Genomic DNA, 24103 nt, shown 5'->3' on the forward strand with positions numbered 1-24103 from the left:
AATTGAAGGTGATAACGGCATTAAACGGTTGATAAAGGGCGGTCTTTAATATCCGCGTTCAGAAAATTCGTTCCCCGTGGGCGTACGAAACTCAAAGGCGCTCGATTGCGAAATTGGCAATGATTATCCGTACATAAAGCCTCATCGTGAAAATACATAACATGAGACTGGTCCGCAGATCGTAACTCTCGGCGACAAAAATCCTGAAACATTACGGTATTGAAATATTACTTTTTCCTTTCCCGCTGATGAAATCCCTTCGCGACGTGACCCTCGATGGGATGATGATAATTACGGGTGGCGTGGAGCGAGCGTGGGGGATGAAAGCGCGCGTTTTGTGATTACCATTCTTTCGGGAAACGCGCGTGAACGCTACCGGAAATCGTTGCGGCGCGACAAACAAAGATACGGAACTTTCGACGCGCGATGCACCGTCATCCCCCGATTTCTCGGCCCGCGTAACGGGCGCAGATTATTCTATTACACCGTTGCGTAAACACCGGGGGCACAAGCGGACGACGCGAGTGCCCCCCAGAGCGGCGCGAGCTGCCCCCGCGGCCTTCGGTGAGCGATGCTGTTTGCTCTGAAAATGCGTTATTGTTTCACCGCGATAAAAAATTCAACGTTTGGATAATTACATCAGAACTGATCGATCGGCTGACGGGGGGAGCCGAGCGGGGAACGGAGGGGAGAAACCGCCCTAGGCGAGCTTCCACTGGGTTACTGACTTACTTAGTTCGCCCGTTCTGCCGCGCGCAAAAAGAAGAAAAAAAAGGAGAAGAGAAATGAGAGAGAGAAAAAAAAAAAAATAGAGGAAAGGAAAGGGCGGATTTTGCGATTTAACGATCGATCGATCGTTTTCGTGCGGGGGAATGTCTCAAATGTCTCGGAGCGATAATTGAACGGCTGAGTTTCGTGGACGTTTTATCGCGCGGAGAGAAACGTGAGTCGACCTTTTTAGAGGCAGAAGAAGATATTCCTCTTCCGAGGATGTATTGAACCTTTGAGGAGGACGCTGCGAAGAGCATCCATTAATTTTTTTATTTTTATTTTATTTTTTTTATTAAAGTTCTTACCGTAAAAATTGTTTCGTTTAATTTCGCCGGGCTAGCCGCACGAAATTTTTAAAAATTATCTCGTACTCCGGCGAAACGCGTAGGTATTTAAGGCGCTTTGAAGGTAAGCTCGTTGATCTGACGAGCTTTTCAGAGTTCTTACTTGCGATTGACGGAACGTTCGCCCGTCCGCTCCCTGTGTGGCTTCTTCTGTCCACGGGAATACGTATCGTTCTATTTCTCGTCCATCCGTCCGCGCGGATCAGCGAAAACCGAAATGCGATGGATGAGCGAGAGAAATCGCTACTTTTTTTTCTTCTTTTTTTTTTTTTTTAGTCAGGCCAATCGGTGCGTGGCAGCTGCGATCCTTTCTCGAATCTTTTTCCCTTTCGCGTGTGTTCCCTCTTTTCTTCAGACCGACAGGCCCAGAGGTTTTCCCCGGGTAATCCCTTCGAGGAAGAACATGTGATAGGCGAGGGAAGGGAGAGAGAGAAAACAGAGAGAGAAAAAGGGCGGTTTTCGCGCGCGCGGGAGCGGAAGAATGAAGAAGATGGCCCGCGAGAGAGGACGACCGACGATCCAACGCTGTTTGCCTTTTATTAAACTCTTGTTAAACGCCGCCTTTCACCGCACACACAATTGAATCGGCAAAACAGCGAAGATAATGGCCCCTACCGGTTCGATATACGCCCGCAGGACCCCGGAGGACTCCAAAACGAAGGAAGGAGATCGAGGGGGATGAAGAGAGAGAAAGAGATGAGGAAGACTTACCGCAAACACTAGTTCCTTGTACGCCTGAAATGGACACCGTGTAATCCGCCTCTTTATGCAGCGACTGCGGGAATCGGTCCGGGGATCTTTTGGCCCGGCATCCCGCTCGCGCGGAGAAAGATTCCTGGCGAGAAAGGTGCTCTAGCTCCCCCCTCTGGCCGCCTCGCACCCCCGATTCGGGACCGTGATCGATTTCTCCGTGAAAAGGAACGCTCCGCGAAAAATGGCGCGATCCGCCCTCCGCAAAATGGGCCCATCTAAATGAAAATATTTGGATGTTTCCACCTCGAGAGCGACACGGACGTTGAAAAGGGTCCGTCTCGGTTTCAAAGGGCTGGGAAATTGAGGGCCCTTCTTCCTCGATTACGCGCGCGCGGCGGGAACCCTTCGCGCGGTGACACACGTGTCTTAATTCGCATGGCCGTGACACGCGAGAAGGAGGATCAAAACGTATATAAGCCCGAGGTTCTATTTATATCGCCGTATAATGCGAAAAATATTTATACGAAAGACGGAAACGGAAAATGGAAAAAGCGCACATCGTCCCTCGGGGTCGGCGCGGGGATTTCTATCCCGCGCGAAATTGCAAGTCAAACTTTTATCGTTAGACCGCGAATTACACTCGCGCTCGCGCGCTTCGTATAAATTATTATTCTGATATTAAATCAGTCTTTTAATCACTTTAAAACGATTATTTGAGGCTTTTATTAAAAAAGACGGACGGTTTACGTTACCGCCTCGCTCGATTTTATTAAAAAAAATATGTGCATCTCGATATTATTCGATGGAGAATCGAAAGTATAAATGGATATTAACACTTCGTGCGGAACCTCGCTCGCGGATCAATTAGAAAACAATAAATAAAAAAAAAAAAAAAAAAAAATCCTGTAACAAAAATCTGCGTGTTTTCCCGCGACCATCTACCCGCGACGATTATTATTATCCGCGGTCGCTCGCAACGGTCCATTGCGTCACCGCGCCGCTCTCGGGCACGCATCGGTGACATCGGTTTATAAAAAAAACACTTTTAATCGCCGGCTTGAGATACGCCTCAATATCAGAGGTTACGCCGTGAAAAATAACGGCGATACACAAACGGCGATATCGCGGCTCGTCGGTTCTATCGTTATTTATTGCCGCAACAGAAATGAAATTCCTGGAAAGAGGGAGGGAATTTTTCTCCCGATCAAGTAGCACATAAACACACCCGTCGTCGCAAACGATCTCCCGCCTGTTCGGTGAAAGAATCGGCGCGAGGCACCTGCAAAAAAGAAAAAAAGTAAAAGAAAAAAAAAAAACAAGACCGCAAAATTTATAGCTCGCGATACGACCGATTGCGAGAAAATCGGTTAGGATTTTTCCTGAGAGATAGTAGAGAGAAATATAATTTTTCTAAAGCTGTAACTCTCTGTTCTCCTAGCCGACAGAATCGAGAACGCGTCTACTTATTATCGTTATAAATCGTATTGCAAACAAAAGTAGAAATATACATATATATATATGGAGCAAAGTGTCTTTCACTCGGAACAAAAATTAACGTACATTAATTTATTCATATTTCCAACGCTTAAGCTTATCAAGCAAAAATCTAGACGTGTGGAAAAAAAAAAGAAAATTAGTATGGAAAACAAAAGTGATTTATAAACTCATTTATTTCTGCGCAGTGTATTTCGTAGTCGGCTTCGACAACGGCGGGAGCAAAACAATTTTTAATTGCAATCGCCCGCGCACTATCTCGCGCGATACATTTTCATACAGACCTACAGTGGTAACGAGGTAAAAGCTAAGTACTCGTACAAAACATAGATTATTCTTGTTCTCCATTTTCTTTTTTTTTCCTTCCTTTTCCGTTAAAGAAGTTTCAGGAGAGGGTAGAGATTTTTGTTTTAAGGGCACATGATAGGACTCTACGCGCGCACGCATATATTTATATACGTATGTATCTCCTTATATATATACACACACATACTCTTCCTTTTCTCCTACGTATACTCTTAACAAAGATGACATTATGCAGTACGGAACTTTTGATAGTAACGGTAATTCACATATCGCTTCGTGCTTGTATTTTCCTTATTAAGTGCCGCTACGTTTCTCGCCTTATCTTCTTCTCCCCCGTGCATTTAATCGTTAGCCTCTCTCGCATATTATTCGGCGATTATTATAATTGACTAATAAACACAATGGCGAAAGTACGAAATTGTAGAATCTAGTCTGTGTTCGCGTAACACGCGAAAAGCCTCCGAGTACCGATAATTGATATATATGTATACTTAATTGGTAATCGCTCTTATTAGATATTACACAACGTTTGACTTTCCGACCGCGAATCTTCTTTGCTCTATTTTGCAACCAGCGACAATAATTACACCATCGACTTATTCTGAATAAACATATTTTAATTTAACTTGTAAGCGTTGGTTTCCACGTCGCAGGAATTTAATGAAAAAGAGAAGCGCTAAACGAATTAAAAAGTAAATAAGAGGATAGCCATGTAAGGAAAAGTAATTGACAAATAATAAAACTTAGCATTACATTTCATACAGACAGGTTTAAAAAAAAAAAAAAACAGATAACTTATCTTTACAACAAAACTCCATGGCAAGAGTAAATTATTCATTAATCTGAAAGAGCATCTCCTAAAATGTTCGTGGCGATTTTTAATAAATAATAATATAACCTGTACAATTTCATAAAGTTTCATCTCAAAACGTTCTGTTTCGATATTTGTTTAATCACAATCCGTTAACATAGCTAAATTTCGTTTTCAAAGACATCTTTCGGTTTTGACATTTGTATTTTGTAAGATTAATTAAGCTACTTTTATTTCATGTGCGACTTTCAGAAAGTTTCTTAGTTCGAAATATAAGCTCATGCGACAAGACGGATACGCATTGCCAGTTTGTACTAGTTTATAATCAGTATTATCCGGTGGCACGGAGAAATGCGCAACGACACATATCTTTCATGTAGATACGTAGAAGGCATAGATCCTAATGTAGCCGTTTTTCTTACTTACTATCATTAATTATTCATACGCACAACCAAAGCAACTATACCAGTATAAATACCAGTAACCCTTTTTTCGTTTCTGTTTCCTTAACATACATCGTATTTTCTTATTCTACCTAGAAAAAGTGTAAAATCTAGCTTGAATCTATTTTTCTTAAATTTTTACTTTTTTTTTTTTTTTTTTTTTTTTACTCTCCCATACGAAACGACTCATTGTACGCGTTGTTATAGATTTACGTATACAGAACAGAATTTTCATTTACTAAACACTGTGTTACATATGAAAGATCTTGTGACTCGATGCCAGTCGACATCACTTTTATCATAAATTGCGACCACAGAATATAATTGGCACTTTATTTCTTAATAATATGATTGCTGAACTGTATAAAAAAAAGTCTAATATAGTGGAAGCTATACTAAACTAAATTTTTATTTTTAAACACGACAAATGATTTTTATCGCTCCGTTAGAGAGAGTTTTAATATCAATATATTATATGCGATAATAATGCAAACTTATTTCATGATGTATCTTTTTTTTTTTTTTTTTAAAACAATAATGGAATTTAACTTCTTCTTAGTGCCACACTTTCCTAAAGGCTAACGATCAATATGTTTTAAATATTCGTAGTGTTATTGATAAAAAAAAAAAAGAAAAAAAAATAAGGAGGAGAAAGAGGAAAAAACAAATAAATTAATTAGATATTTCCAAAGTAAAACGTACCTTGCAAATATTATTCTAAAATGTGTTCTTTCATTTTGTCATATCTACTCTATCGATAGAAATCGTTAACGAGGTAAAACACAGTTAACAAATGTAATATGCAGGGTTCGAATACTAATTGCCGAATGTTTCTCTGAAACTTTTTACTGAATGACACGGATCTAAAAACTAAGTTTAAATGCTATATCTCCATAAAGAAATATATGTGTACCACATTTTATACGATACAGTTACAAATTCGGTAAGTATACATACATCGAAAATATAGACATATAATATGTACATCTTTCTGTTGCAGAGCCAATGTAGAAGTTTCAGTCGTACGGAAAACATTTCATCACGATATCATCATGTACTTCGAATGAGCTCGATATATTTTTTTCAGGCTAAAGTCTAATCGGCATTGAGAAATACATCGATCAACATTAAAAGCTAAAGAAACGATTTGATTTCTCGCATTTTTTAAAATTGAACTCCGCGTTGGTGTATCTATTGATAATATAATATTGTTATTACATTTCCAATTCTCAAGAAGAATCTTATCAATTTTTTTTTCCTTTCTTTAAAAAAGGATTTTTGATCACGACTCTTTAGCGGTTATACTCTATTACACTAGAGTATAGACGTGGGCCTCGTTAACTTCTTTTCAGCTCTTTAACTGTTCTCAAATTATTCGCGATCCCTACGTTACCTCTTGCTCCTCCGTCTATATTAGTTGACTTTACGCTACGAGTACATTATAATCTTATAATAGACATATATTTATATATCTATATCGCGTCGGGTATATACCTGATATGCTAAGGAAGGACATTTGAGCATCACCTATGATTCAAGAGGTGTTTTTGGCGGGGTATAAGACATTTCCATCGTAATACCACCGCTACCGCGTCGAAATCGTGACGGAATTCCAGGAATGTCGATGCTATTGCGAGGCTTGCGCCGGCTGAGGTGCCTTTCAACCCACTTTAACATCGTCAAAACCGAATCCGTGCTGGGTAAACGTCTCTCCGCGGATGTACGAATAATGTGCGACGACGCCACGCGGAAAGTAGCAGCCATACCTTTCAAAGCCTAGACAGAAATAAATTCAAATTCTCGTGATGACTGATAAACTAATGTAAATATTTCATGTTTTTTAACGAGCTAAAAAATATCTTCGCTTAGACAGTAACAGTAGAATCGATTTCGTACCCTCATTGCATCCTCGTCCGTCACATCGTCGCCAGCATATATAATCCTAATACGCTCACTCCAATCTAGGCCGAATGCTGTGCGTAAGATGTAGATAGAAGCACGGCCTTTGTTCCATTCAACCGGCGGTTTTGCTTCGATGGCGCAATGGGCGGCACAAGCCTTGAACCCTGCGCCCTCAATGAGTTTTTTAGCCAGATCAACCATTTTAGGACGACCCTCCATCGGAGTTTCACGATAATGGAACGTCAGAAGAGCACCTTTATTTTCGACCCAAGCACCGTCCCTACAAAGCTTTATCACCACAGATAAAATATGTAAATGTATTGTAGATTTTATCAGGAGAAATATAGAAAACATGTTTATGATCCAAATCTCTTGGTAATTTAGTATGATATTAATTTAATATTTATTAAATAGATGATATTTTCAACGATTCTATAGTCATTATAAATCTATTATTTTTTTATCGATGAAAAATATTTCGAGATATGTTATATTCATGCTTATATTTTTATTACAAAGATTAATAGTCTTGCGTACCTGTTCTTGAAGTGTTTGCATCAAACTAGCCACCTTGTCTTCCAGTTCGGCAGGCATAGGATGGACGAATTTACTACCGTCTGGGTGTAGAATTTCTAATCCATGATTTCCAGCATACGTAATACCATCTATTCCGACCATGGATTTTACATTGTTTACGTTTCTGCCTGATATAATCGCGATGTAAACATCCGACATATTCGATAGCCTTTGAAGAACATTCTTGGTTTCAAGCGGCAGAATCGCTAGGTCGGGGTGCGTGGCAATGGGTGCCAACGTACCGTCATAATCCAACAAAAGAGCCAATTTATGATTATCACCGATGTACCTAGGGGACATGCAGTTGTCACTGGATCGTTATCCGGCTTTCGTCATGAGTCAGGTAACATTCGCTCGCGCGGGCCCGCCATCATCTTGTAGAAGCATGTTCTTGATCATGCTCGACTTTGATTTTCTTGTATACCCCGATTTACAGGATGATGGATGTTTGGACAGGGTATTTAGGATCAATACATTTCACATAGCAAGAGAATGCATCATAATTTATCGTCGTCACCGCTAACGACGCCGACGTCATAAGCATAGCCGCATTATATCACGCTGCGATGTACCCAAACTCATGCTTAGCTTAAAAGTATCAGAAGCATAGCTAATTCACTTAATATATGACTTTAACCACTTTAATCGAAAATATCAATGCAATGAGCCTTTTTCTTTAAAGTACTTCTTTCAAACGAAATAATAATCATTTTACGCGATACTTATGTAAATATAAATATATATATATATATATATATAAAATATATAAATATATATAAAAATATATATAAATATATAAAAAAAAATATATATATATCATCGCACCTTATGGATATTTCCCGTTCATTCGCATGCGCTGGTCGGGCCCAGTCATGCACATTTATTAATAGATGTGATACCTACTTGCTTAAATAATCATCAAAATCATCCATGGTCACGGGCTGCATCGTAGTAGCACCTACAGAATCATGCTCTTCGAGAGAGCCCATCACCTGAAGGAAAGACTTCATCCAGTAATTAACGTCATATATCCTTTCACGTCGACGTAAGTGATTCATTCTCAACGTGCGTTCGTCCTCAGGCATAGTGAGCGCTCTGTCAAAGCAAGTTTAAATCGTTATACTTCACTGTGAATATTAAACGCATTTTAACTAAAAGTAGATTAAAATTAGATCATGAAAAAATAAAATCTTGATTCGACAAACAAAGCATAATTTATTTTAATTAAACTAGTTCCGTTACGATAAAAACGAGCAGTCGTGTACCTGTGAATCACCTCTGCGGCCTCGTCGATCTCATAAGGATTACAAATCAAGGCTTCATGCATCATTTCGCCAGCCCCAGCAAACGGCGATACTATCAACACTCCAGGTGGTGTGTTGATCTGACAAGCAACAAATTCCTTGGCGACTAAATTCATACCGTCTCGTAGCGGTGTGACGAGGGCGACGGCGGCATCCCTATAGAACGCAGCTAGCTCGTCTTGACTCACGCAGCCGTAAATATAACGTATGGGCGACCAGTTAGGCGTTGTGAAGCGACCGTTTATGCAGCCGATTAGCTGATCCATCTCAAGCTTCAGATCCTGATACTCGCGAACGTCAGTGCGTGAGGGTACTGCGATTTGAAGCATCGTCACCTAACATACGCCACGTAATGTGATTTGAATATGACTGTACGATAGTTTTGATACCATCGGCAATCACTTTGCAAAGAGCTCGCAAATAAATGCTCGCAAGCATTAGATAATGACCTGTTCGCGGTGCTCGGGGTGCTTCTCCAACAGCATTTCGAAGGCTTTCAATCTGTGAACGAGGCCCTTCGTGTAATCGAGTCGGTCGACGCCAAGGACAATCTTCTGATTCGACTGCATGACTTTTGTCGCGGTCTCCGCCAACGAAACGAATCTGTCGAACGGTATACCGATTGGCAGCGGCCTGACCCGCACTGTCCTACCGCCGTGTTCAACTAGCAAGTTCTTACGATCCACTCTGCAGCCAAGACTCCTTTGGCAACAATCGACGAAATTCAAGCAATAATCCTGAATATGGAAACCCACCATGTCGCATCCTAAACATTTACCCAAAGAGAGTTCGGTAAAAAAAAATTCGAAAAGGAGTTACGCAAATAAAATTTGCGGATGCTAGGATCACTCACCCAGCATACCCTGCAGAATCTCGTCGGCCCACGGGAACAATCTGAAGATGTCCCACGGAGGAAAAGGTATATGAAGGAAGAAACCTAATTTAAGCCTGAGATTCTTATCGTCGGCCGCCTGTCTAATCCAATTGGCGGCTAACATGAGATGATAATCATGAACCCACACGAGCGGCGTGCCGTTTTGCTGATTCTCCTGCTCCTTATGAATTTGTTCCAGAGCGCGGACCTGTGTCAAACAGATTCGTCTGATATTTGAGAGAGTCGAGCGGGTAACAAGCTAATTGTAAATCGCAATGGCATTAAGCGAATTAATGAGATTCGATGGAAACCGAGACTTGTTCAGTCTGCAACAAACACAATTAACAATTATCAACGAATCATACTGTCTTCGCGGCGAATTGTTCGTTGACCGTGGAATACGCGCGCCAATGTTCCGCGATGAAGGTTGCCCGATCCGGCATAGAGTGGAAGAGCGGCCAAAAGGTTCCATTACAGCAGCCATTGTAATACGAGTCAAAGACACCGGGCTCAACGTGTACCGCAACAACCTGAAAATAAAAAAAAAAATTAGTTTAAATGATCTATTCATCACGACTCCCCGCGATCATTTGCGACGCGCATTTCTGTCGCTATTTCGAGAGCGTTCGAGTTGCGCGCATGCAATTGTCGTGTCAGATAACGTCAGAATGTGATAGAGCACTTTGGCAAATCTGCCAATAAGTGTAATTGTATTTTTAAGTACTTGACATGTGAAATAAATAATCCCCTAGCCATATTGTATATACATATATGCATATATTGTACATACACATAAATGTATACACCTGTTATGATTAATAATAATAATTAATATCATTTTACAATTATATATTAATTACTATTAATTATAATAATTACTGTTAAATATATAATTACATTTCATTTGAAATGGCAATGTACAGCAATAACGTTACATGTACAGAATTATGTTCAAACAAAATTGATAAACTTACAACCACTATAAATAAAAAAAAAATAAAAAAAAACGAAACAATTCTATTATAATTTTATCAACATTTTCCAGCTTTTATTTGGCGGATATTAATTAATCAAGTTAATTAAAATTTGACCTCTGAACGGCTCTTATTATACGACTAGTAATCATAAATAATTTCTTTATAAAAATTTGTTTTACGTACAAACTGTTGAACTTTTCGCGAATGATATATTTCGATAAGTAGGCTTAAAAAAAAAAAAAAAAAAAAAAAAAGAATATCGCAAAAAGTAGAGCCAGTCCTTTGACTTCTAAGCAGCTCGTATCGCGAGCCGATACTGTGAAGCAAGAAATTAATAAGAAGAAATTAGACAAAGTAATAAGGTCGTCGTATCGGAAGTGTGTAAAATATGTTATCGGTCCTCCTCCCGTTATCGCCACACTTTGTCCCGCAAGACTCTATTATTTTCCCGGCGACACCCGCCTCTCTTATTTTCGCCCGCGAATTGTGAAAACAGGCTGCCGTCGAGAAGAATCACTCTCCTGACGCAAATGAGCAATCGCCGACGGGCGATAACGCGGTTTAATACTACCACGATAGACACAATCAATCGCGATTGTTGGTTTGTTGTTCCTCCGATGCGGATATCGGAGCTCTCCGCATTAATTAAGAGAGGTCAGGAAAAGCGACGGGCGCTTCTTTTCCCCGATCCCGGGTACACGTGTCCGCATTGAGATATTTGTTGCGCGTTGTTTTATCGCGAAAGAGAGAAGGAGCCCGCGTACGCTTGAATTGCTTAACCGAAGGCGCGATAAAGCCGTACCGAACTCATTAACGGCTTCTTCAACCGCCGGGCGGGATCGGGTGGCGGCAAGCGATGACCTCGATCGATTTTAATTCAAAGGATCATAGGGTCGGCCGTTAAAAGCGCTGCCGCTCCGAATTACGGGGACGTATCAATCGGCGTCTCGTAAAAGTTCCCTTTGATCGAAGACAATTCGCGCGCGCACGTATGCCGCATATCTCCTTCCCCGATTTGCGTAAACTGATCGATCGAGCGATTTCAAATCGGTCCGAGTCTCAAATCAATTGTACGTGTGTCGTGCCCGTTCGATAATTATACTGAGAATTTCTGAAATTATTGCGTCACGCTAATTTGGAAACCAGATGATAAAAAAAAAGTGTTAGATCTAATTAGCCGTATCAGCGCCAGGGCGTAATTGTTTTGGCGTAACGATCCTCAATCGTAACCGCGTTATCTTTGTTGTGTAAAAGAATCCGGAGCCAAATCGCTCGTGCAAGCGGATTTCATGGAAGCGCGTGTATCTCGATCTTCTTCGCTTCAGCCGACGGTTCATTTAGGAAATAAAAAAATAAATAAAAATAAAAATAAATAAAAAACAGTTTAATTACTCGTTATCGTGTGTCTCGCAAGCGTACTCCACGTGACACGACATGATAGCCGGCTTTCTCCCCCCCTCCCCCTCTTAAATCGTTGTTTTTCTTTCTCGCCTTCTTTGTTTTCCTATAATGCTCATCGTCTGTTATGCAAACATATTATTGAACGTCCAACGATAGATGGCAAAATAGGCCGAGCAAAGAACCGGACGACGTATGAGCGGCTATCGACGAAATGCCGATAATAAAGTCGGCATAAGTTGGAAAAGTAAACTTCGAGCGGGGCGAAAGAAAGAATTTTCGTATCGCGACGGTAAACAAAATGATTCATTAATCGAAAGAGTCCGATTCCATTCATTAAGCGGTGAAAAAAAAAATCGGCAAGTCTACGAAGGGCTTGATCATCGCAATCTGTGAAAAAAATTAATTTGTTTCTTTTTTCCGCGGTTTTCTCTCCTTTTTTTTCTTTTCTTCCTTTTCATAAGTAACTCAGGTACAAGTCGCGGCTGAAAATTTTCACGTAACATGGCACTTAATCGTCGCGCTCGTCGCCACGCAGCCTGAGCCGGGCTTAATCGCCCGTTTTGTTGAATAATGTCCCAGGCTATCGCTCGGTCATCATTACTGACGATTTTTTAAAAGGCGCTCTCGCGACTCACGTGATCCGGCCCGATGCCCGTGGATGGGTGCGCGTACTTGGCTATCCATTAGTTATCCGTTAATCCCACTAATCGCCGACAAAGCCCGCCGGCAGTCGGCTAGAAATCATTTTAAAAGCGATACACAAGCCCGCACGACGCTGCCATGCAGCCCGATAACCCACCGATCCGACCTCGCGACACGAAAATCCGCGACACCGCAGTCACTTCGGACTCATTCACGCGTAAAATCGCGTCGGGCAGTTGATAATAGCGGTAATAAAAATTACAATTAAAAATTAAAAAATAATATCGACGGGCCGACGCACTTGGGACTCGCCGACAGTTGCTGCGTAAAAACGTACGTCTATCAAAGTTCAACCTAGAAAATGAAGAAGCTAGATCACAGGTGGAGGGACCATGAGAGCCTAGCTCGCAGGAAAACGGTGCAAAATATCGGCGCGTTATCGACATCAACATTTATCTTCAAAGAAAAAGGCCATTGAACATTTCTCTATCTGTGCCAAGAATTTTTCCATGAAAGCCGTTGAAACGTATCGTTTCACGTTAACGAAAAAAAAAAGAAGAAAAAAAAAATCAGCAGTTCACAAGAACTTCGTGCTTTACGTGTCGTGAAGGAATAAAGCAATCGTTTATCAGAAAGTACTTGTTTTTGACGTTTTGAGAAATGCGCAATTTATGAAGATTATAAATATGAAATATGCACATTAATTATCATAAGAACTTTATGCTTCACGTATCAAAAGAGAACAAAATGATCGCTTATCAAAAAGTCGCGTTGCTCCCGCCGGAAAATACGCGATATCGTCGTGAAAACATCTATAAATAAGATGTTTTGAACTGTCACCGAACTTTTTGGCGTCAAGGGGAACTGCAAGAGGGCATCTCCCGATCGATCTGTCTCATCAATTTTTCTTTCCCCGTTATGAGAGACGATCTCAAGTGTCGCTGCTACAACGCGGCATGCAAGCTCGTTGCAAACGCTCTCACTTCGCGAATAAGCGAATCGACTATTCTAACGTAACGTCATCGATTCGATCGTTATCGATCAAACAGCGCCCGGCCGTAATTCCTGCGTACGCGAAGGGAGTTTCCCCGTCGACGACGCTCGTCGCGAAAGGTCGAACGTTTCGAAACGTTCAACGACATGGAATATTACAGGTTGCTCGAGTTGGGGAACGTCGACTATTCCTCCCGTCACACCGGTGATTATCAATAAGCGTCGTTGTCAATGCCAAGGTTAATACACTCCGTATAATTGAAGCGGTTGATAAAGAACCACATAAATTCGTCGGTATTGCAAGAATATTTCTGCTCTATTTTTTTTTTTTTGCATTTTTTAACATAATCTAGAGACCCCGAGCTTCGATCCGAAGAACTCAAAAACGTTTAGAAATAATAGCGACAGATCGTGATGCTTGAAAACGGAACATGTCTAGGGTAGGTTTTACTTATTAAATAGTAATAATAAATTTCTAGCCGCTTATCTATGTGAAAGAACGTTAATTCAGAAAATGAAAAACATTGAGAAGTTAATTTGTAGAAAATGCAAAAATAAAAAAAAAAAAAATATATATATATATATATATATATATAAAAGAAATAAGTTGCTTGATTTAATCACGTGAATCGCAACTGTTTGCTCGACATGACGCAACAATCACTGCCATCGCGTATTCGACGGGAAATCTGCGATCTAGGACTGTGGTAATGAAACATTGTTAAATGCGCGATGATTACAAGTGCGCATAATTTTGTTTTTTAGCGATTACATCGGCCGTTGTTTCGATAAAATTTGCACACAAAAGAGTCGAAGAGATTTCTAGCAATCTGTGCGAGTTGATATTAAGTTTTATTATCATTCTCCTTTTTTATATATATTTTTTTATGTATTAATGATTGCTGCGCGAATACAAAACCAAATTACGATTATGCAAAGCGTGAAATGTGATCACAAAGAAATATTAGAACTGCAATTGGTATTATCATTGAAGGACTCACCTTTCGCGATAACAGACCGGCCGTGGGCGTGCGATCGTTGGGATCGGATTCGGGAATCGGCTCATTCGGATTTTCCATGTGCATGCCCGGCCATCCGACCCAGACTCCATTTCCGCTTATAACAACGGGTGCTACAGCGGTTACCAAACCGCCGGCGCTGTAAAAAGAATTTATGAAATTAAAAAAAAAATAGAGATGAGCGAAAATAAACGTAAATGAATAACCAAGAGTTTTATGCTCGAACAAATATTGAAATAATTTTATATAAAGTCAATTAATTACGTAATTTTTTTTTTTTTTTTAGACATAATAGTGTATCGATATATATGACTACAATTACGAAATATATATGTATTATTAGGGCATTAACAATTATCCATCGCGGCTTTGAAATAACGCTGGATTATAAATACACCCGACGCTTATTCCATCGTTAACTTAATTAAGCGGAAAACAATTTGAAAGTCGCGTCAGAGTATTTTTAAATATGCTTCATTAGAATGTTATTTATCAGTTTGACAGTCGACAAAAATATTCAGCGCGCATACATTAGAATATATAGAAAATATGTACAGAAAACAAAAAAATATTTATAGAAAAAAAAAAATAGAAAAATAGAAAAAAAAAATATTAAAAATATAGGAAAAACAAATTTAAAATAAAAAGATTCGAATATTATTCGTTATCAAAAATAAAATGGAAAGACAGTAATAACATAGGAAAAAAAAAAGAAAAAAAAAAATGTAATGTCTAAGGAAAAATGTCTAAGGTCACTCTCGAGGTGTCTCGACTTTGTAACAAAGTCGACGGTGTTGCTCGTTTGACATCTATCATCCAGTCTATGTTATAAACAATTTTATTTTTAACCGAAATATTTCAAAGCAGCGGGAAATATCGTTGAAGGCTTGGTTGAAATTAATTACAAATCGACATTACGCCAATGTCGCCAGTTTCATACTTGACTTTTAATTGTAAAACGCAGACACGCATTCCTGGCGTGACTAACAAGTAAGTTGTAAGTGTCGCGAAAGAGAGCGGACGCTTTTGCAGTATGTCGTATCGATCGTAACAATTGAGAATCGCGGATTATGCCGGAAGACTCGTCCGTCGTAATTAATTAATAATGCATTTGGTGGACACGTTCAAGCGCGGCATTGAGTATAATGATCAACTAGTTTACGTAATGCGTTGTACTCGGCTTGTCCACGATCAAGAGAGATTTCCTAACGCGCGTCGAACGCGTCGAAAGTGACGTCCGCGACCTTTTACAATTATACTCCGATTCGTAATTAATTTAAGTATCGCGCCGCTCTTGTAACATCATCCGCTAATTAGTTGACACGCGTTTACCTTCAGGCAAAGTTTGTTCACCAACATTACACAACTTATTTGCTTTCTTCTTTTTTTTTCTTTCTTTTTTTTTAATTTTTTTTTTTAACAATGCCGGTTTGCAGAAATTCATATGCGACTTCCTTGCGTCGACGCATTCGATATAAAATCAAATCGCATAAAATCCTTCGGCATAAAATGAAAACAAATGAATGTTTACCACTCACGTCACTTTAATTCTTATCGCGATCGATATCTTTTTATCTAACTGTCGCGTCTATAATTACTGTTTATATGACCCCTTATATAATTTCTGTGACGTTGAAATTAGCGACGACTTGTATGCAATCCCGTGATCTATTTTAAAGATATCGCGTAACACATGAAAAGAGAGACAGAGAGAAAGAAGTGAGGTTTTTCAGAATTATCAAGCCAGACATAAAACATTGCGATAGCGTTGTTTTAAATCTGTTATCGCGATTCGTTTTCGTTCGCTTCGGGTTATTTCTCGATGACTTTGCACTGATCTCGTTACATTGTATCGACCGGCGCAGCAATGTCGGCTGATGTGGCAAGACCAATTAAAAAAAAAAAAAAAAAAAAAAGAAAGAAAGAAAAAAAAAAGAAGAAAAAAAAAAGTAAAAGTTTACATGAAAGAATCACGCACCGACGATTCAACGTGCGTGTGCGATAAAGATAGGCTCGGGCGTAATCGAGCGCATTGAAACCTCCGGTGTCGAAAAGTGACCGGTCTCCCCTTGCTATCGGACCGGTAATCACGAATGCATTCGCTTTAGTGTTTTTCCATGCAACGCGAGCCGCGGCCACTGCCGCCAGTTGCGAGATGGGATCTCGTAGGCGGATCTAAGGCGCGAAAAACACGCGGATGTGACCAGCAGACACGCGGTAGACACGTGCGATGACGTGACGCAGGTGGTAACGCGTCCCTCTTATCGGCTTTGAGAAATCCGCGGTAATTACGCCGGTAATCGGCCGACAGGTGATCCGCGCCTTATTAGCGCGAATTTATCAGTGCCAAGAAAATTTTAATTGCCACTTTGTAATATTTTCGACCGCCGTAACATTATCGTTATACCGTGGAGCCGCGCTGGAAATAACAACGCGCGTCGCTCGCGGGGGCTTACAAAACATATACAGCGATATCGGTTTTCTAAATAGAAAGGATTGCCGTGACAATGGGGAAAAACAAAGGCGACAATTAATACCCTACGCAGGGACGACGGTCGGTCCTGGAATAAAATAAAAATTATATCAAATCGCACGCTTGCGACCCCCGAAATGAATCAGAAACTTTTACTGTTTGAATCTAATTTACGGACTCGCGAACGATCGGTTTCGGGAGAGTTTTTCTTCAGACACGCCGCGCCCGGGCGATTTTCTTATCCACCGTATCCGCCTCGAGGCATCGATGATACAAGGCGCGAGATGATTATATGAATTCCTGCTAATCTACCCTCGATTCGAAGTACAGAAACGTCGCGTGACATTTTGTAAGAGCGTTACCATTCGTACTCCCGCGATTAGATTACGCTCCTCGAAAAAAGTTATTTTGAATGCGATTATGAGGAGGAGAGGCGCGCTTCGCCTCGTCCCCGCCAAGTCGACGCTCCTTTTATCTATTCAATTAAATCGTCTCGCGCTACCTAACGAATCCTTTTTCCACGAGCGAGGCCTCGCCGCGTGCAGGCGTTCGCCGTAAAGCAAGGCCGCTGCTCGCTCGCGAGAAGCCGCGTCTCTATCGTTTCTCCAAATACAAAAATTTTCAGTTGAACTTTGTCATTCGCGCTCGCGTTGCGTCATCGACCTGTCGACTGTGCGCGCGAATGTTACATGCACGGGCGCGTGTTTATTTTCTGATACGACACGTCTTTTATTGAGACAATCGCGCTTTCTGTTTGTCACATATGCACGTCCGCCACGTATCTCTCCTCCCACCTCGGGCGCGAGGTGAAACTTGCGCTTACGATTTTTCGCGTTTTAACAACGGCGTCGCGATACACGTACGCCGACGCGAATATATTTGCGAACGTATATTAACCGCGGCCGATTCAGTCCCGGCCTGATTTGCTCCGTCCGCCGCGCGTCGAGTCTCGGTAAAATGGATGAGAGTTTACGCTGGAATTTATGCTGGAATTGAAATTAATACGCGGAAAAAAATACAGACAGGTTTTTATTGACAAGTGCCATTGGCGCGGTTATCAATTTAAAGACCGAACTCGATTTAGAATATCTCGACGAGCTCGTTATTACGGTCTTCGACTTTCACGATAAACTCTGTCTTCCTACGTATTTGCGTTTATTTTAATAACGCCGGGGTCAATTGAGATCGAGGAGAACGTATGGCGCAAGGTACATACACAATCATTGTTGCGCTAGAGAATTATCTCGCGGCCGGGCTGCATTCTGCGCAAAGATAATGACGGCAGTAAGTGATGTAACTCGACGCATAATCGCGAGGCGGTTTGTCGCGCTCGTTTCTCGAATCGGTTTTGCAGTTAAACGTTTAGAAAAAAAAATAAAAAAGTGAAAAACAAAGTGACGCGAGGGTGTCGAAAGCTCCGACTATCGCTCGGCCGGCGTGTCGCAACTTCAAGAAAACGGTCCGTTCGCCCGAAGGAAATACGACTTACGCAGAAACCGCGTGCGATACGTCACCCGGTGCCGGTGTAAATAAAAACAACGGGTGTCGATTAGCACGCGCGACGCCGCGGAGGCGCTGCCGATTATATACACATATATATATATATTAAATTAAATGCAAGACAGTTGGGTAGAATTTTTCTTTTTTTTTTCTTTTTAAAGGACATTATTCAACGCTGATTGCTGCATAATGCATGCGACGAAGCCGAGGACTCGCGACAAACGCGAGCGTGTGACAGGCCGAGCTTTCCCCTCCGCCCCCGCCGCTCGCGAAACTGTCATCCAGCTTGCACGTGGTCTCGGCGCACGATCGCCCCTTTTTTTTTTTTTTTTTTTCTGTCCCCCTCGCTGGAAAGAGAAACCGGAGGTGGTGGTACTTACCTAGCCTTGCGCTCCAGCTGGCCGGTCAGCTCGTTTCTCTTCAGCACAAACGGCAACCTGTTGCTCACGACGATCATGCTTCCGTTGGAGGTGAAGCTACCCGGTTCTGTGGACCACATGGTGCTGTCAGTATAATACCGCGGTGGACTCACGCGGGAGCGCGACGGTGGAACGCGCGTGGTGAAACGTCGTCTGGCAGCCGTGGTCTATCGGCACGGTTGTCCTTGCCAGCGGCGAAACGTCGCGTGTCACGTGCGTACAACGTGCGTGCGAACTCGGCGGCGGAAGAGACCCCGAGTTTCCTTTCGCTCTCTATCTCTCTCAATCTCTTTATCGATACTTGGGCTAGAAAATCGTCACGCGCGGCGTCTGAGCTCTTCGCGATACCACCCGGCCGCTTAATATGATACGTGCAAGAGCGTCTCTCGCGATTTCGCACGGTCTACTGTCGCTCCTGTGCGGCACCCATGGCTCCACACCGGCGTTTTATCTCCCGCCGGTTCACGAATCGCGAGCTCGAACTGAGCGAGAAAGATAGAAGTGAGAGAAAGTTAAAAATAATTTAAAAAAAAAAAAAAAAAAAAAAAAAAGAGAGAGAGAGAGAGAAAAAGTAATTGCGGAACGCGGAAAAGTCGGTAATTGCGCGATGCGTCGCGTTGCGCGGCCGAGACGACACTAAGCCGTGTTCGACTAATGTCGTCGCGCTTTATCCCCCTTAAGTCGGCGCGATCGTTTGGTCCAAAGTGCGCCTCCCTATAACCGTATCAACGACGGAGGCCGCGACCTTTCAACTACCACCCGCGCGCGACTGGTCGCCCTCTCGAGCACCGCTGCCGTCATCGCGCGATCAAACATCCGCGATCGGATGCTGGTGGACCGCTGCCCGCTGCCGTCCCGTCCAAGTGAAAACAACGGGATCGCACCCCGCTTTAATCGCGAGATATCGCGGAAAACACAGTCTCCGAGTCCCGATACTTTCCCGCGGATTTTCGCGACCGGTTCAAAACACATCGGATCCAAACACGGCCAAAGCCTGGCTCTTCATCTTACGAACGATTCACCTCCCTGCTCGCGTCCGCGATGAAACGCGATAACAGCGGATCATCGACACTCCGCGTCCAGTCTAGTCCGATAAATTTCGCGATTCTTAAAATGATCGAATAAAAAAAAAAAGGAAAAAAAAAATTCCGTTTTGTCTTGACAAAAACGTAACTTCTAATTTATAGTCGATTGTTCGATATTTCTTTACATAAGATAAGGCGATCGTATTTCTCTCTTTCCTTCTTTTTGAACCTAGATAAGCGCCCGGAGTCTTATCGATAAACCGTCTTGAAGAGATCACGGCGCGTAAGCGGTCGCAATAGCGTCAATAGCGTCACTCGAGCAGTTAATTAAGGATTAATCCGGCGGTATCGGGAACAAAATTGATTCCAGGCTTACGGGACACGCTTCTCGAGGATTACCGATGGTTGAAGTGAAAAAGAGAAAAAAAAAGGATAAAAAAAAAATAGCGTCGCGCCTTGGAAATCTAAGGTGTTTGTTGGAGGATCGGTCGGTGCTTTTCAAGATTAACGGCGAGAGATTTATGGTGAGTCATTCGCGCCTCGCGTCTAGCCGAAAGCGATGATGCAAATACACATGAAAAGAAAAAGACAAAAAAAAAAGAAAAAAAAAAAAGAAAAAATGTTATCGTCACGTTGCGAGTGCGTGTCGCAGCCGTCGTTGTCGTTGTCGTCATCGGCACCGTCAACACGGCAAAACGCGAAAAACTGGCACGCGTCGCTCACGCGGTCCGCGCGTTTTACTCCACGCGGAAGTGAAAAGATATTTACAGCTTCGGGTAAATTAATGACGTACGAGCGAAAGGCAGGGGTTACGCGCGAGAGGGGAATAACGGAGATTTTTAAGAAACGCTATCGCCGCCTCTCGTCCTGCAAACGCCTTCGCGATCGGCGGGGAATGACGTCAAAATTTTTTTCTAGCCCGAGACGACCGATATATCCGGCTCGGACAGCGATTCCAAATACATAACTTGCGAATTATCTCAAATATATAAATTTGCGAAATGCATTCGGTAGACGCGGAACGTGGAATTACTTCGGAACGTCTCGCGGGCGCTTTTCACGACGTGGAGTCTGAAGGCAATTTAGGTTAATAATTGAAATACTTAGATAATAGGAGATTAATTAAATGGAATAGTTAAGTGCATTCGCAAACACACACGCGCGCACACACATGCACGCATATCAGAATTAATTTCTCGTTGGAAGCTGCGTGCACCGGGTTGTTCATCGACAGGCGAATCTGGAGGCTGCGACCTCGGTCGGGAATTTTAATTGGATTTTTATATTATATTTTGTTACAGAGTATCGAAAGATATAAAAATTAATACAGCTCGCTAAAAATATTTCACCTGCCTACGTATTTCTCTTTAAAACAATTCCCCAATACTTTTCGTATCGTGACGCGAAAAATTATAAATAGAATTTGACGTTGTCTAATTCTATTTTGAATTTTAACCCAAGTGTTTGATCCAAGATAGAAAAATGGAGGATGGCGATACTTTACAAAAGAAAAAAAAAATTATATAAAAGCACGAGAGTTAAGAAGAATAAAAAATTAAATTATTAATATTTAAAAAAAAACTTTTGTTCTTTTTTTAATATTTATATGTTCAAGATTGCTAATTTGACAAGTTAACGTTTGCGATCTTTTTCAATGAATTGTTATCAATGAAAATCGTAAAGGTAAGTTGTAAAATTAATTGATCGCACTTAATATTATCGCAGATAGCACGATTAAAAAGATCGAATCGTTTGTTTGTCTTCTGTCCGGATCGAAAATATAATTAAACTCGTAAAGCGATGATAGCGCGCGCTAATTGGGGCTAATCAATACTGTAATGTATCGCAGCAATTAAAGTATTTCGCTCGGATTAATGCGCCGGTTCAACATTACATTCCCTTTCGCGGACTTTCGACAATTATCTAATCTCCATTTTTATATAACGTTGTATCTTCTCTTGCTTTTATCCGCTTTTCAACTTTCATATCTTGTAAATAAGTTTACTACGCGTCTGTCGATAGCGTTCCGGATGTGCTCGCTGATCTATGAATAAAATCTATCTCGCAGATAAAACATTAGACGTTGGAATGCACAATAGAATCAACGTGACCTCTCAACCGTGATAAACGTCCATGTTAAGCATCCCGAAGCGCTAAAATGTGAATCACTCCGTAGCTGCCGAAGCTGCGCGGATTTCTGATCCGATCACTAAAGGCCTGAAAGTATTTCCAATGATCAGTGGAACGAGGCAAAAGGTCGGGAAGCCTGAGATCTATGAAACGTATATCAAAGGACTTGACTTTTTCTTTTATATATATATATATTTTTTTTTTATTTATTTTATATATATATATATATATATTTTTTTTTTGTTATTTTGAGTTAATTGTAAAAAACTAAAATATATAAAATTATTTGTTTCAACGGCGCAATAGGGACAGTTAACGTAACGCTTCCTGTGTCGTTCGTGATAAAGGTTTACCGAGTACAAAGGTCCACGTGGTTCCGGCTCGTCAGATTCTGGCCAGTACTTTGTTACGTAAAACCAACACGACGCGGTACGTGCTCCCGGCACCCACGAAAGCATGGGCGCACGCATACTACTTGTGTGAGTCGGTTAAATCCAGATCTTGCTTAATCAAGATCGGAAATAGCAGCGGCAGAGCGAAGCTCCTCGATAAATCTCGAGACGACACACTCGGCGTAGGGTATTCAAAATTACAATGTAAATCACGGAGCTTGCTGAACGCAGCTTCGGCAACTTTTCGTTCGATCATCGTTCCCCTATCGCGAATGTAGATTCTTGAATTTTCTCGAAACGCGGACAATCGTTCAACGTACGAAACTTGCCTATGTGTGTGCGTGTGTGCTTTTTCTACTTCCATTATTATTTTGTTTAATATTATTAATTCATACGCAACTAATTTGACTCTCAAACTCCACTTTATCTTTTTTTTTTTAATTATCAAGTATATTTCTTGGTGCGAGCTTACTTATTTTTAAACGAATTAACTTGATGAGAAGTAAACTCGAGTCCGGCCGGCGATCTTTTTTCATTCGACTCGCGAATAAACGACGGAAAAAACGGTATCGCCGAGAAAAAAGCCGCCCAGCACGGTCGGAGATCCCCGACGGTTTTCACCTCTGCCACGGCTTTCGTGTTAAATCTTCGTTCAAAACGCTCAAGCTCAATGCTCGGCGTCGCGCCAAATTGAATCGCGATCAAGTTCTCGGCCCGGACGGATTTCGAAATCGCGCGGACGAGGTCAGTTCGCGACAAGCGCGAGTCAATACACGGCGATCTCCACACGCCGCTTCACCGTAGACCCGTCGTACATAAATATTGTTAACGTATCTGAGAGCTGCGATGACTCTCCCGATATCGAGGCGCAGAAACGTAATACGAACGGTCGGGCTGATAAAATTCGCACCGGCTAAAAATACAATGGCATACATATTTGGGAGACTCTTATCAATCGGGGACACTTCTATTACCTCCTTATCGTCGCAGAAGTTCGCCCGGGCGAAGGAAAAAAATTGAGCGCTGTCCAAGTTCCGATCAATCCGACGTCGTACTTGGTCAGGTTTCAAGTTCGATCGTCGGCAGTCCTTTGTTTCCCTCTTCTCGTTTCGATAACCGGACGCTATCCGCGTTAACGAGAACGTTATTTCGCTCACCTGACGTGTACAGCAGCGCGAACGAGGTCACCGGATTGAGATCAGCTGGGGAATCGAGCGCGCGAGCTCACCGTTTTCAGTTTTTCAAGATCACGGAGGCTACGCCTATGAGCGTTCCGAGGAGAGGGACGCGAATCGCGGTGAATTACGACTCGGCCACGTTCAAACGTCGTTTCCGCGCGGCCGACCTTACGACGTCGTCGTTGCCTTTCGGGGCGAGCGCGCCGCGAAGACCTTCGTCGCGAGGATAACCCGCGGGACAAGGAAAACTGTCGGGAAAAACCGCGATGGAACACGCGAACGGCGACAATCGTTGCCCGACAAGTCAATCGACCGAGCGATCGTATTATTTGGAAATAAAAACTGACAGATCGACCTGAAACACCCACCTCAAGGCTCGATTGTCGTTCCTTAATTCGCGTGACGGCGTAGACGTGCACACCTGTCCTCGACGTAC

General features: G+C 42.0%; 2 protein-coding genes across 3 annotated transcripts in view; one reads left to right on the forward strand and one right to left on the reverse strand.

The window, feature by feature from the left end:
• LOC139104099 (N-acetylglucosamine-6-sulfatase) overlaps positions 1–6247 on the forward strand; it is a 45972-nt gene extending 39725 nt beyond the window's left edge. Inside the window, exon 11 of the mRNA XM_070659328.1 lies at positions 5863–6247. Coding sequence (XP_070515429.1) covers positions 5863–5873 — 11 coding nt within the window. The 3' untranslated portion in view covers positions 5874–6247. The remainder of the gene's footprint in view (positions 1–5862) is intronic.
• Tps1 (Trehalose-6-phosphate synthase 1) lies at positions 3461–24054 on the reverse strand. 2 transcript variants are annotated; one of them, XM_070659319.1, is made up of 11 exons: positions 24036–24054; positions 18904–19009; positions 14533–14689; positions 9884–10048; positions 9498–9726; positions 9094–9410; positions 8606–8979; positions 8244–8435; positions 7302–7629; positions 6759–7052; positions 3461–6638 (listed from the first exon to the last, which is right to left on the reverse strand). In XM_070659319.1, the coding sequence occupies exons 2-11, from the start codon at positions 18978–18980 to the stop codon at positions 6390–6392; spliced, it is 2382 nt and encodes a 793-aa protein (XP_070515420.1). In that variant the 5' UTR covers positions 18981–19009; positions 24036–24054; the 3' UTR covers positions 3461–6389. The 2 variants fall into 2 exon arrangements, with proteins under 2 accessions (XP_070515420.1, XP_070515419.1); XM_070659318.1 differs by lacking the exon at positions 24036–24054 and having other exon boundaries at positions 18904–19467.
• Positions 24055–24103: the final 49 nt, after the last annotated feature.

This window comes from Cardiocondyla obscurior, linkage group LG07, assembly GCF_019399895.1.
Source record: "Cardiocondyla obscurior isolate alpha-2009 linkage group LG07, Cobs3.1, whole genome shotgun sequence".
Taxonomy (NCBI): domain Eukaryota; kingdom Metazoa; phylum Arthropoda; class Insecta; order Hymenoptera; family Formicidae; genus Cardiocondyla; species Cardiocondyla obscurior.